The sequence below is a fragment of the Myotis daubentonii genome, chromosome X, assembly GCF_963259705.1.
Source record: "Myotis daubentonii chromosome X, mMyoDau2.1, whole genome shotgun sequence".
In the NCBI taxonomy this organism is placed as follows: Eukaryota; Metazoa; Chordata; class Mammalia; order Chiroptera; family Vespertilionidae; genus Myotis; species Myotis daubentonii.
Window position 1 is genome coordinate 101,971,543 of NC_081861.1, and position 15,703 is coordinate 101,987,245.

The window sequence follows — 15,703 nt, forward strand, 5'->3', positions numbered from 1 at the left end:
AAAAAATTCATAAAATTACTATGGAATTCCTCATCTTAAAAGTCTGTATTAACATATTTTTAACCTCTGTGATTCAAACTTAGTATCTTGATATGAACACTTCTATAAAAAAATGACTATGATGCCCTGGTTGGGTGGTCCCCTTGGTTGGAGCATCATCACATACAACAAAAAAGGTTTCAAGTTCAACTCCTTGTAAGGGCACATACCTCGGTTCTGGGTTTGATCCACAGTCGGAGCGAGTACGGGAGGCAATCCATCAAAGACTAGCATTGATGTCTCTATCTTGCTCTCCCCTCCTTCCCTCCCTCCCCCAATTCCTTCCTCCCTCCAAATTTTAAAAATAAAAATAATAAATAAATAAATATAAAAACATACTCTTAGGTGAGGATCATTTTTAATTTTTTAATAAAAATTTAAAGAGCCTGGCTGGTGTGGCTCAGTTAGTTGGGTATCATCTCAAGCACCACACAGTATCGGCCTGTAGACTAAAGGGTCCTGCACTTGATTCAAGTCAAGGGCATGTATCTCAGTTGCAGGTTTCATCCCTGGCCCTGGTGAAAGCACATGCAGGAGGCAACTAATAGATGTGTCTATCTCATATTGATGTTTCTCTCTCTCTGCCTCTGCCCCTCCCTTTCATTCTCTCTAAAAAATCAATGGAGCCCTAACCGGTTTGGCTCAGAGGATAGAACGGATAGAGCATCGGCCTGCGGACTGAAGGGTCCCAGGTTTGATTCCGGTCAAGGGCATGTACCTGGGTTGCGGGCACATTCCCAGTAGGGGGCGTGCAAGAGGCAGCTGAATTGACGTTTCTCTCTCATTGATGTTTCTAACTCTGTATCCCTCTCCCTCTCCCTTCCTCTCTGTAAAAAATCAATAAAATATATTTTTTAAGGATCATACCTCAACATAATAAAAGCCATATATGACAGGCGCACAGCCAACATCATACTCAATGGACAAAAACTAACACCATTTCCCCTAAGAACAGGAACAAGACAGGAATGCCCACACTCACCACTCCTGTTCAACATACTGCTGGAAGTATTAACCATTGCAATTAGACAAGAAGAAGAAATAAAAGGCATCCAAATTGGAAAAGAGGAAGTAAAACTGTCCTTATTTGCAGACGACATGATATTATACATACAAAACCCTAGAGACTCCATCAAAAAACTACTAGACTTAATACATGAATTTGGCAATGTAGCAGGATACAAAATTAACCCCAAGAAATCTGAGGCATTTCTATACACCAATAGTGAACTTTCAGAAAGAGAGATTATAAAAACAATCCCATTTACCATTGCACCAAAAAAATTAAGCTACCGAGGAATAAACTTAACTAAAGAGGTAAAAGACCTCTACTCAGAAAACTACAGGATGTTGAAAAAAGAGATAGAGGAAGACATGAACAGATGGAAGAACATACTGTGTTCATGGATTGGTAGAATCAACATCATTAAAATGTCCATACTACCCAAAGCAATCTATAAATTCAACGGACTTCCCATTAAAATACCAATGGCATACTTCATAGATCTAGAACGAACTCTCCAAAAATTTATCGGGAATAAAAAAAGACCCCGAATAGCTGCAGCAATCCTGAGAAAGAACAAAGTAGGTGGGATCTCAATACCAGATATCAAGCTGTATAACAAAGCCACTGTTCTCAAAACTGCCTGCTACTGGCACAAGAACAGACATATAGATCAATGAAATAGAATAGAGAGCCCAGAAATAGGCCCGAACCAATATGCTCAATTAATATTTGACAAAGGAGGCAAGAACATACAATGGAGCCAAGATAGTCTCTTCAATAAATGGTGTTGGGAAAATTGGACGGATATATGCAAGAAAATGAAACTAGACCACCAACTTACACCATACACAAAAATAAACTCAAAATGGATAAAGGACTTAAATGTATGACAGGAAACCATAAAAATTCTAGAAGAATCCAAAGGTAACAAAATCTCAGACATATGCCGAAGCAATTTCTTCACTGATACAGCTCCTAGGGCACTTGAAACTAAAGAGAAAATGAACAAATGGGACTACATCAAAATAAAAAGCTTCTGCACAGCAAAGGAAACCATCAACAAAACAACAAGAAAACACACTGTGTGGGAAAACATATTTGCCAATGTCATATCTGACAAGGGCCTAATCTCCAAAATTTATAGGGAACTCATACAACTTAACAAAAGGAAGATAAACAATCCAATCAAAAAATGGGCAAAGGACCTAAATAGACACCTTTCAAAAGAGGACATTCAGAAAGCCAAGAGACATATGAAAACATGCTCAAAGTCACTAATCATCTGAGAGATGCAAATCAAAACAGCAATGAGGTACCATCTCACACCGGTCAGAATGGCTATCATCAACAAATCAACAAACGACAAGTGCTGGAGAGGATGTGGAGAAAAAGGAACACTTGTGCACTGCTGGTGGGAATGCAGACTGGTGCAGCCACTATGGAAGACAGTATGGAGTTTCCTTAAAAAACTGAAAATGGAACTCCCATTTGACCCTGTGATCCCACTTCTAGGAATATATGCCAAGAAACCAGAAACACCAATCAGAAAGGATATATGCACCCCTATGTTCATAGCAGCACAATTCACCATAGCTAAGATCTGGAAACAGCCTAAGTGCCCATCAGTAGATGAATGGATTAGAAAACTGTGGTACATCTACACAATGGAATACTATGCTGCTGTAAAAAAGAAGGAACTCTTACCATTTATAACAGCATGGATGGAACTGGAGAGCATTATGCTAAGTGAAATAAGCCAGTCAATGAAGGAAAAATACCACATGATCTCACTCATTCATGGATAACAGAGACCATTATAAACTTTTGAACAATAATAGATACAGAGGCAGAGCTGCCTCAAACAGATTGTCAAACTGCAGCGGGAAGGCCGGGGATGGTTGAGGGGCAAGAGGGAGGGGGGTTAGAGTTCAACCGAAGGACTTGTATGCATGCATATAAGCATAACCAATGGACGTAAGACACTGGGGGGTAGGGGAGGCCAGGGGATTGTCAAGGGCGGAAAAAGGAAAAAAAAAGGACACATATGTAATACCCTTTGTAATACTTTAAGCAATAAAAAGGAAAAAAAATCGATGGAAAACTATCCTCGGTGAGGATTAAAAAATAAATAAATAAATAAATAAATAATCCAACCACACTGAAAGAGAAATTATGAGAAAAACTATAGAGTATTACTATACCCAGTTAAGCATTTTTCAATTATAAAATAAATATATGTATGTGTGTAGCAGGGGAGAATATCTATATAAAAAATCTCAGCTTTTAATAAAAATTCAGCTTAAAAAAAAGAATGATTATTTAGAAAAATACCTAGCAATATGATTTTTCTCTTAAAAGCTCAATTTTAAATATGTGTCACACCATGTAAAAATACAAATTAAGAATATTCTAAAAATAATTCTTTTTACAGGAGGAATGGATTCTTCAATAATCATTTTAGTATGCAACCTCTAAAGACAAAGCTTGGTTTAATGATCCACAACACTAACAATGGGGAGAAACCAAGATGGCGGCATAGGTAATCAACTGAAATTGCTGCCTCACACAACCACTTCAAAACTACAACTAAAAGACAAACAGACAGAACCCTAACAATGTTAAACATGAACACAATACCATCTTATTGCTGGGACTAATTTACAGTAAAATATAGAACATTCTTAAAAATTTTTTGGTCAAAATATTTCTATTAAAATTTAAAACATTAAGGAATCATAATGCATTTTCAATACCAGGCTAATTGTAGAACTGTAACCATAATAAAAAATTATGTGAATAAGTGTCTTTTCAATGAAAGAACCAATTTAAAACACAATTAAAAGGGATTCAAAAGACAACACTAAAATAATGGTACATTTGCCCAGCCAGTGTGACTCAGTGGATGAACATCAACCTATGAAGCAGGAGGTCAAGTTCAATTCCTGGTCAGAGCACATGCCTGGGTTGTGGACTCGATCCCCAGTAGGGGGCGTGCACGAGGCAGCCAATCAAAGATTCTCATGATTGATGTTTCTATCTCTCTCCCAATCCCTTCTTCTCTGAAATCAATAAAAATTTAAAAATAAAAACGAATATGGTACATTCAAATAACTTACTGTAACAGTACATGTATAATTTAAATAATCTGACAAATTGGTATTATTATTCCCCTTTCAAAAAGTACGTAAATCTTAATCTATAAAATATAAAGTAAATTCTCAGTTATAGAAAATTCAAAAGATAAAGGTAGTCTACTGCTTATATTTTTTAAAGGCTCGACCAAAAGTAATGGAAGTTTAACTGCCAATCAATCCATAATATTTTTTCATTGTTTATTAAATATATGCAATTATACAGAAATAATTTACAAGTTAGAGCTATCAAATCTGGATGATGCCATCTAATTGTAGGCTAAATAGAAACTTATTTATTCAAACCCAATAACATGTTCAGGACATGGCTAAGTCTTTTATATTGACCTCAAAAGCTATCACTGCTTTAAAATAGAGAAGTTAATTAAGAGTGAAATCTGTTATAAAACTTTCACAATACTATTTAAGTACATAGGTTATATCTAAGTATATGTTATATAAAATAAATGTTTTGGGAATTATAAAGTGTTTACTTCCTCAATTTCAGAAATATCAAAATATCTTTGGCTATAAACTAGCCTGCATTATCTCAATTCCAACAAATTCTTTCAAGTGTCATAAAAAGATGCATTATAATTAAAATCAAATGCTTGAACAAGGAAAAAGTTTTACAGGCCAGCCAGCAGGGCTCAATGGTTGAGTATCGACCTATGAACCAGGAGATCACGTTTGATTCCAGGTCAGAGCACATGCCAAGGTTGTGGGCTCAATCCCCAGTGTGGGTCATGCAGGAGGCATCTGATCAAGGATTCTCTCTTATCATTGATATTTCTATCTCTCTCTCCCTCTCCCTTCCTCTCTGATATAAACAAAAATATTTTTAAAAACTTATTATAATTACTAAATTTCTGCAACACCAAAAAGTATATTTTTTGCATATCTGACAAAAAATAGGTATGATTCTGATTCATTTACACTGGAAGGCTATTGTTTTGTTGGCTGGTGTCATTTTTTTTTTATTTGACAATCAAAAGGAAAAGAGGTCAATACTCCTGACTTAGTCAGGTATTGCATGTTTTAAAAATTCTTGCAGCACACCAGCATGCCACAGCACACTGTTGGAAAATCATTGGGTATGTGTATATTATAAAAGTACATTAAACTGAGTATAATGAAAAATATGCTCAAGATAAAAACTGAATTCTTCTCAAAATACTCAAAAGGGTTATATTTTTTATTTTTTAACCACAACATAAGATGGAATTGTATATACCTTCAATAAAATACTTGCCAGTTACAGAGAGATGTAATAAAGTACTTAAAAGATGAAAATGTTTATATTTTGACAAGCTCTAAAACAAATAAAAAATTATTATACCTTAATGATACTCTCAATTAGTGGCTAGATATGAAATTAAGGTTCATCACTCACATTAAAATTATACCATGTTTTAAACATTCTTAGCCTTTCAATAACATTTGAGGCCTCATGTTTTGCAGGAAAACAAACAGTAGCATAAATAAGTGAAAAGGAATTAAAGAATTTTAAAATAATACATTTTTAAATGCTTTCATAATCTCTCTGTGATCCTGTACTACATAAATCCCTGATGAATACAATATATGTCCTTACCATCCCATTCTGGACCCCACACCTATCCCATAAAATAATTGGTTATATAATAAAAAAAAAATAACCCTAGCTGGTTTGGCTCAGTGGATAAGAGTGTCTGCCTGCGGACCAAAGGGTCCCAGGTACGATTCCAGTCAAGGGCACATATTTTGGTTACAGGCTCCTCCCCGGCCCAGACCCTGGTCAGGGCATGTGCAGGAGGCAACCAATTGATGTGTTTCTCTCACATTGATGTTTCTCTCTGTCTTTCCCTCTCTCTTCTATTCTCCCTAAAAATCATTGGAAAAAGAACCTCAGTTGAGGATTAACAAAAAATAATAAGTAGCACGCAGCATCTGTCTTTGTATACATCTATTCAAAGTGCAAAATAAAACTGTTCATTTACCCTAATAACAATGTTTTCCTGCTAATTAGGAGAATGCTGATCTTTGAAACAGAAAAAACTATCAGCATCTGCAAGACATAAAACAAAGCTAGAATAACAGCTATCCTTAGAAAATTATGACACAAAAATTACATATATATTTTCATGTTTTCTTAACATTACAGCTTACTATTCAGAATAAATGGATGGTTAATATAGTGTTCTTTAATAAAACCTATCAAGTCTATCAGCTTTTAGAGACTTAGAATTAATCAGAGAAAGCTTCATCCAACATTTTCATTTTAGAGATCAGAAAATTTTGGCAAAGAGTAGTTAAGTCACTTGACCAAGATTACAGAGACAGTTGTTATAAAAATTAGAAGTCAGATATTCTTATTCCTATTATTTCAAAATTCCATCCACTTCACCACACTTGGCTGAACATTATGAATGTGGGGTATACTGTAGTCCAGGGAAAGGTTTAAAAGACATGTAAAAACTTTACGGTATATTCTTTAATATTATGTTGTTGTTTTTTATTCTCCATTGCTGGGATATGAGCGTGCCTTTGCATGTTTCTCTTCTCCCAGCCATCCTTAGCTAATAATATCTGTACAGGCTATACTGTTCACATTTAAACTTATTGTTTAAGTCTTATTAAAGTTAATAGTATCATACTATTTCTATTTTATTTGAAAAATAGTTAAAATCTGTATCAGTCTGGACACTTTGTAAATTGATACTAATTTTACAAGCAATTTCTTAATCTTAAATATCTGAGTAATGTCCCTTTTTTTTTTACTTAGAACAGATTTTAATAAATAGGACTACCATAATTGATAACAATTAAAAACAATACTCAGCCCTGACCAGTGTGGTTCAGGGTCAAGAGTTCGATTCCAGATCAAGGGCAGGTACCTGGGTTGCAGGTTGGATCCCAGGTTCCCTGTAAGGGTGTGCGCAGGAGGCAACCAATGTGTCTCTTTCACATTGATGTTTTTCTCTATCTGTCTCCCTCTCTCCTCCTCCCTCCCTCCTTCCATCCTTACCTTCTACTCTTTTTAAAAATCAATGGAAAAAATACCCTCACTTGAGGATTTTTTAAAAATCAAACATTAAGGAGAAAGATGTCTGTTGTCACCAATTTGAGATAATCCACTTTCATCAATAAAATAATCTGTAAGAATTAAAAATTCTCAAAAATTAGCAGTTTACATAAAAATATGAAATTGACAGTGCTATACATATTTATATCACACCCTATGCTAGGTGTGTCAATATTTATATTTACTTTCTCTTAAAGTTTCTGAGTTTTAGCCTATTTTCTGGCCTTTCTTTCAAACTTGAGGAAAGACCATGAGCAGTCTTTCTAATGCACTCCTGGTTTTTACAACCAGCTTGAGGTTCTGTTGCTGCTGTTTGTGCCCACATCTAGGGTGTGTTATTATCTTTTTAAAGTCCTCACAGATAGAACCATACCTATTCTCAGGATCATTGTCATCATCATCATCATCCACTGTGACAGGCACTGATTTAGATAAGTCTTCATCTCCTTGAAGGGAAAAAAGCATAATCAAAATTAGTTTTATGTTATCTACATAAGTAAAACCATGTAAAATAAAACAGAAAGCCTAAAACTTTAATAACAACTAGTTGGTTGTAAACTGTATTCTGGGGTCCAAAACATGATTTAAAAGAATTTATAAGCAAGCACATGGATAATTTAAAAAGTGCCAGTAGTAAAATGATAAATAAGTTAGATATTATGTATTTCAAAATTCCTTTCCAGAGCACAAGGGTTTTACTGTGCATCCTTCAGGTAGCATGTCTTTATCATTTACCATCACATTAGCATAAGTTTCTTACTAAATAAGCTATGTTCATAGTGATCCATTTTAAGTTTAAGGCTAACGTATGTATAATTTTTTTCTGTACTACTGAAGAATAGCAAAATTGCTATCAATATTTTGGTGGTACCAAATAATTTCAAATATATTTGAATTTGTATAATATTAATGAGTAGAAATATACAGACACATTCAAGTACAGTAAAACTTATGTCCTTATAAAGAGCTACTCTTCTACCCTTTGATTAAAACTCTAAAGACATTAACATTTGGCATTTCATTATATGTAAAATGTGCCTCAAACACAAACTTAAATATTAAACTCTCATTAATACTATATATGCTGAAGTAATTAGGAAAAAGTATGCTGATGTTTATTATTTCTTTTGAAATGCATCCAAAATTTCAAGAGCATTGCATTGAGTGAAAAAAAGCCAATCTCAAAAGGTTACATGCTTCATGATTCGTCTCAAAATAACAAACACAAAAATCAAGTAAGTTGGTAGGAGTTAACGTGGGGGGGGGGGGGATAAAGAAGGAAGCTGTGCATAAGGTGTAGCACAAGGAAAACTTGTGGTAATGGGACAGTTCAATATCTTGGTTGTAATTTACAAAGCTACACATGATACAATCTCATAGAACTATATTTATACATACATGCATACATACATACACAAAAGAATAAATGCATGTAAAACTGGTGAATCTAAATAAATCTTCATTTCCTGGTTTTGACATTGTACTACAGTTATGCAAGATGTTACCAGTAGGAGAACGGTAGAATATCCAAAATCTCCCTGTACATTTTTTTGATTGCAAATTCCTGTGAATTTATAATTATTTCAAAATAAACAGTTAAAAGGGCACACAAAAGTTGGTTACATTGATGGATAGAAGAATATGTAGATATCTTGAAAAACAGTACTCTTTACATATGCAAATACAGTACAATATTAACAAAAGAAACTTTTCTACATATTAAAATTTTTTCATAATAACATATTTGAAAAAAATGTTGGAGAGAAAAAAATCCACAAAGAATGCAGACAGCTACATGTTCATGATAGAAATACAGAAAGGCAAAATTAAATACAGAAAAGCAAAAATAAATCTCACAATATCCTAGCAAACTCAGAATACTTCATTCAAGCAGACCAATCTTCAAATGAATTATCACTAGTAATACTACTTCTTTACGATAAATTTGACCCATTCTTTAAACTAGTCTTTAAATGCTATCTGTTTACCTCCAATAGTTAGATTAAGTAGCTCACTTGCTAATTATCACACAGCCCCATTCTACTTCTATATCTTTTTCTGATATTTTTTAATGATTTATCTATGTCTGTCTTGCTCATTAAACTGCAATCTCCTAGCACCGTGTTCTTAATCTTGGTTGCTTATGCCATTCCCAAGCCCCAATTTCTTTTTTTCTTTTTATAATGAATCTTTATTTCTGTAAAAAGAATCTGAGTTTCTAAAAGGCAGTACAGATATGCTAGGAGATAATACATGCTTTTCATATCCTCAGTATGAAATATATGGTATATCTGTATACACATTATTGCCTTCATAAATGAAAACCGTAATCAGTAACACTGACTTACAGCAAATTAAATTGTATAGAGTTCAGTTTACAAAGAAATATTTCTACTCCCCTCTACAAGCCCCAATTTTTACGAAAATGTTGTACCATGTACTAGGATACCCAACTACTGCTGAATAAATTAGAATCCTCTAAATTCTTGAGAACAGGTGAGGCTTTTTAAGAGTTCATAAAAATTGTCGCCTAAATTAGCTTGGACATAGTAGGGGAACAATAAATATACCTTGCTATATATGCATGCAAGCAAATTCTTAAAGAATGCCACTTTAAAAAAAAAAAGAAAAAAAATTAAATAAATAAAATATTTAAAAAAATAAAAAGAATGCCACTTTTATCATTGGCTTATACCCAAACTTATCTTGAAAAAAAGTACTTTTTACATAGTGCTTATATTAAATACCCTTCAGATTCTTTTCAGCTTAAGTATTTCTTAGACAAAGTCCATTTTTTAGATTTGTTAAACTCCCTAGAAAATTTACCTTCTTTTTTCATCTAAAATAATCAATTCCAAAAATATCCAGGGTAAACAAAATCTGAACAAGGCTTATGAGACCAAATAGTTGAGAGATTGGCATCTGCTGAAATTCTGAATTCTTAAGGCTTCTCTGGACATACATATGAGAAAGGATTCACCTACCCATCAGGACACTGGTCCTTCAGAATAAAGTTACATAAGTCCAAACAGAACACAATGATCTAGACTAGGGCTGGGTTAAGAAATTATTGGGAAATACCCCCTTTGAGTATTTGCCATATGTTGCCACCTCTTCTTAAGATCTGATGAACACATATTGCATATTACACGAGGTATTAATAGTTCCAAACATGAAAGATATATCCTAGATGTCCACATATGTGTCATATATAATTAGATTTGGGGAAACGAAAATCAGTATTTGAAATCAAACATGTTTATTTTGCTAGGGAAGCTGTTTAATCAAGAAAAACAGTTCTCCAAAGTTTAAGATTAGTTCAGTAGCCTAAATTTGCTAATGAGAATACTCCATGTAACTACAATTTATTGTTCTTATACTCTAATCCTTAATAAGAGTTTCCTTAAGTAGCCTGATAACAAAAACATTGATTTGGGAGGAAAACCAAGATGGTGGCATAGGTAAACACCTGAAATTGCTGCCTCAAACTACCACTTCAAAAATACAACTAAAAGACAAAACGTACATCATCCAGAACCACAGGAAGGCTGGCTGAATGGAAATTCTACAAGTAGAAGGAAAGAGAAAAGCACATTGAGACTCAGAGGAGGCGCGTGCGGAAAGGGCTGGCAACTGAGGACGAGGTTGTCTTTTTCAATTGGGAGGGAGACACAAGCTCCCGACTGCTCTGAACTCCAGTTTCTGGCAAGTCTCTGGGGATCCAGACTCATACGGGGAGAAACTGGACTGTCTGGCAGCAGGCGGAACTCGAGGGCAGCTTTCTCTCAGAGGTGCTTGCAGCGATTACCAAGGGACACTGAGACCCGGAACCTCTTAGGGCAGGGCTGAGGATCAGCCATAGCTTTTCGCTCCACCCTTTTGATTCCCTGAGACTCTGCCCCACCCAAGCTGTGCACAGAGGCTTTTGCATATGAATGGTCTGGCCCTTTGCAACCTAAAATTACCTAACAAACTGCATCTGAGTCAGAGAGACCCAGAACATCCAAAAGAAGGCCCAAGGCCCCACAGCAGCTTCCACTGCTTCACAGCTGGGCCTCATCTGCGCACCTCCAAAACCCAAACGAAGAAGAGGAATCTGCAGATCTCTCCTTAGCTCCTGCTGGGTAGCCTCAGGCAGAAGCTAAATTAGCACCTCCTTAGAGAAGCAAGTGCCAGTGTACCCAGTGGTCAGAGTGGGACCATCCAGATTACAACTCCTCAGATCCATAAGGGACACACTCAAGGGGCAGACTCAGTGAGCACCAAAGCCCCACTGAAGCAAGTCTTGCCCCAGAAGGGTGTCTCCAGCACAGAAGTTCTCCCACCATAGACACAGCTGATTCTCACAGACAATTGGCCTGGAGGTCAATTCCTCCCAGTGATACCTACAACAATCAAGGATTAACTACAACAAGACTGTGCACACAGCCCACAAAGGGGTGCACCACAGAGTGTCCACCTCAGGTAATTGGGGAGGCTGTGTCACTGGGCCCTATAGGACATCTAGCACAGAAAGCCACTCTACCAACACAGGGAAACAGCCAAAATGCGGAGACAAAGAAACAGGTCACAAATTACAGAAATGGAGGAAAGCAAACTACTGGATATAGAGTTCAAAACCAGAATTTTAAGGTTTTTCAAAAATTTTTAGAAACCGCCGATAAATTTAGTCAGACCCTCAAATCTAGTGAGACCCTCGGGGATATGAAAAAAAAAAAACTAGAAATTAAGCATACACTGACTGAAATAAAGAATATTATACAGAGATCCAACAGCAGACTGGAGGATCCCAAGAATCAAGTCAAAGAAATAGGAAGAACCAAAAAAAAAACACCCAACCAGAAAAGCAAAAAGAAAAAAGAATCCAAAAATATGAAAATAGTGTAAGGAGCCTCTGGGACAACTTTAAGCATACCAACATCCGATTATAGGGATGCCAGAAGAAGAGAGAGCGCATTATATTGAAAACCTATTTAAAGAAATAATGACAGAAAACTTCCCCTACCTGCTGGAAGAAATGGACTTGCAAGACCAGGAAGGGTAGAGAACCCCAAACAAAAGGAATCCAAAGAGGACCCCACCAAGATACATCATAATTAAAATGCCAAGGGCAGCCAAAACTGGTCTGGCTCAGTGGATAGAGCATCGGCCTGCGGACTGAAAGGTCCCAGGTTCGATTCCGGTCAAGGGCATGTACCTGGGTTGCGGGCACATCCCCAGTGGGATGTGTGCAGGAGGCAGCTAATCGATGTTTCTAACTCTCTATCTCTCTCCGTTCCTCTCTGTAAAAAATCAATAAAATATATTTTTTAAAAAATGCCAAGGGCAAAAGACAAAGAGAGAATATTAAAAGCAGCAAGAGAAAAACAGTTAGTTACCTACAAGAGAGTACCCATACGACTGTCAGCTGATTTCTCAACAGAAACTATGCAGGCCAGAAGGGAGTGGCAAGAAATATTCAACGTGATGTGCCGGGGTCCAACCCCAGCAGGTCCAGGGGTCCCCAAAGGTGTAGACGGAGTCGGCGAAGAGGGAAAGACTCGGAGGCAGCGTTCAGTTGATCAGCATCCTAGCCAGGATGTCCAGCCAAGTTCTGGTTAGGATCTCCAGAGAGGTTCTGCTGGTTCTCCAGCCAGGTCCAGTCACCAGGTTCTAGTCAGGTTCTCTTGCCATGTTCTATAGTCAGGTTCAGTCCAGGATCTTTTGCCATGCTCTCTCCAGTGAAGTTCTTCTGTCTCCAGGCTCCGTGTAGGTTCTGTCTTCTGATTTCTGTGTTCTAAGTTCTGAGTCTGAAGTTCTGTCTCTTGCTGTCTTCTGAATTCTGTCTGTTATTGTCTTGTTGCATCTGTATTTATACCAGTTGATTCTAATCCTGTCAATCTCTATTACAAAGGTTAGGGCGTTTCTTATCTCCATTCCAGGGAGAAAAGATTATGTAGTTTAAGCATGATTGTTCGTAGTTAAAGGGATTAATTACCCGCCTGGCACTTAGTTGAAGGGTTTTATTCCCTCCCTAACTTCAGGGGAAAATCCCTACCTGGGGATTCAACCTTTCTCGGAGAGGTGACCTTGGTTAAAACACAGCGCTAAGAAGGTGAGCAAACATATTAAGAACCGTATGCCATATATGCCAGGTCCCTTGAAACAGCAAGGATGGACCGGCTCCCGGCAGTGATGCATAGCAACAACCTACAACCAAGATTACTTTACCCAGCAAAGCTATTATTCAAACTTGAAAGTCAGATAAAGAGCTTCACAGATAAGAAAAAACTAAAGGAGAGTTCATCACCACCAAACTAGTATTATATGAAATGCTGAAAGGTATCCTTTAAGAAGAGAAAGAAGAAAAAGGTAAAGATAAATTTATGAACAACAAATACATATCTATGAACAAGTGAATCTAAATATCAAGTGAATAAAAAATCTGAGGAACAGAATAAACTGGTGAATATAATAGAATCAGGGGCATAGAAAGGGAGTGGACTGACAATTCTCGGGAGGAAAGGTTTGTGAGGGGGTGCGGGAAGAGACTGGACAAAAATCGTACACATATGGATGAGGACAGTGGGGGGTTAAGGGCAGAGGGTGGGGTGGGAACTGAGTGGAGGGGAGCTATGGGGGGAAAAAGAGGAACAGCTGTAATAATCTGAACAATAAAGATTTTAAAAAAAAGAGAGGTAATGAAAAACTGTAGAAAAAAATGGAATACTCCAATTTGAACAACAAAGCAATGGTTGCAAAATAACATATTTGCCTAAAATATTGCCAATCAATGATAACTTTGAATATTTATATAATCTGTCTGGTGTAAAAATAAAAAACTGAGACAAAAACAAACATACATTGATTTGACAAAGTAACTATGAGATTGTATTTTGTTTCCAATTTTGATTGAATTTATTAAGGTGACATTAGTTGATAAAATTATATAGGTTTCAGGGATACTATTCTACAATACATAGTCTGTATACTGTAGTATATGCTCACCACCCAAAGTGAAGTCTCCTGCCATCACCATGTATCCCCCTTTTATCCTCTTTTACCTGCCCCTGATCCCCCATTCCCTCTGATAATCACCATACTGTTGTTGCATGTGTCTACAAGGTTTTGTGTTTTTTTTTGGGGGGGGGGTTTGCTTAATCACTTCACTTTTTCACCCAGCCTCCCAAACCCCTTCTCTCTAATAGCTCAGTCTGTCTTCTGTATCTATGAATCTGTTTCTATTTTGTTTGTTAGTTTATTTTATTTATTAGATTCCAAATATATGTGAAATCATATGGTACTTGTCATCTCTGACTGGCTTATTTCACTTTGCCTAACACTCTCTAGGTCAATCCATGCTATCACAAAGAGTAAGATTTCCTCCTTTTTTTTTACAGCTGAGAGCATTCCATTTTGTAAATGTACCACAGCTTTTTTTATCCACTCATCTACTGATGGGCACTTGGGCTGCTTCCAGATCTTGACTATTGTAAATAATGCTCCATTCTGAGACTGTGTTTTCAATGCAAATCCACAATCTCTTATACATAATTCTGAAATCCAAAAAGTTCTCAAACTCAGAAGCTATATAAGGTAGTGCCAAAGTTCATTTGGCAGCAAAACCTAATTTGAACTGTTTATTCTTCTAAGTATTAGTGTTCTTATGCTTTGCTGCAGAAATACTAATATGTTTGATAATGTGTTGCCTCAGGCCCTAATGGAGCTAGAGTACAGCATGTCCCTCAAAAATATATACACACTTTTAACAGATGATAGCTCAATTTTGAAAATGAAATATATTTTAATAAACACTGCATTTATAATTATTCAAAGTGTGTATACATTTTTTGGGGACACCCTATATATGGCAATTACTCTATATTACCTTTCTGAAAGACAAACAGTTGAAAATTCTGAAACACATTAGGCCAAAGAATTTCAAAAAGTGAGGACCTGTAGTTACAATAGCCATACAGGCAGAGTTCCATCTAAGCATGTAATACAGCAGAGCATTAAACTGAGTATACTGTGCATATCACACTTGGTTTTCAAATCAACTCATTAGATAAGCACTCCATAAAAGGAATTTAAAGTTTTATTATAAAACAAGATTCAAGTAAATTCCACTAAAATCTAAATGGGATAAATGGAAAATCCTAGCATAAAGAATGAAAGGAGCCCTGGCCGGTTTGGCTCACTGGATAGAGCGTCAGCCTGGGGACTGAAGAGGCCCGCGTTCAATTCCAGTCAAGGGAATGTACCTTGGTTGCAGGCACATCCCCAGTAGGGGGTGTGCAGGAGGCAGCTGATCGATGCTTCTCTCTCATCGATGTTTCTAACTCTCTATCCCTCTTCCTTCCTCTTTAAAAAATCAATAAAATGTATTTTTAAAAAAAAGAATGAAAGGAAACTTGAAACATTCAGCCTATGTTGAGAACACAGTTTTAAGTAAAATCTACTTTATAAAATTTTTAAGATTGG

At 36.3% G+C, this 15,703-nt stretch overlaps 1 protein-coding gene across 10 annotated transcripts in view; it reads right to left on the reverse strand.

Annotated features, from left to right (window-relative positions):
• Window positions 1-15,703, reverse strand: part of ATRX (ATRX chromatin remodeler) — a 284,022-nt gene that overhangs the window by 165,549 nt on the left and 102,770 nt on the right. For all 10 annotated transcript variants that reach the window (XM_059679370.1, XM_059679369.1, XM_059679366.1 and 7 more), the window contains one exon: window positions 7,614-7,686. In XM_059679370.1, the coding sequence (XP_059535353.1) occupies window positions 7,614-7,686 (73 nt within the window). The remainder of the gene's footprint in view (window positions 1-7,613; window positions 7,687-15,703) is intronic.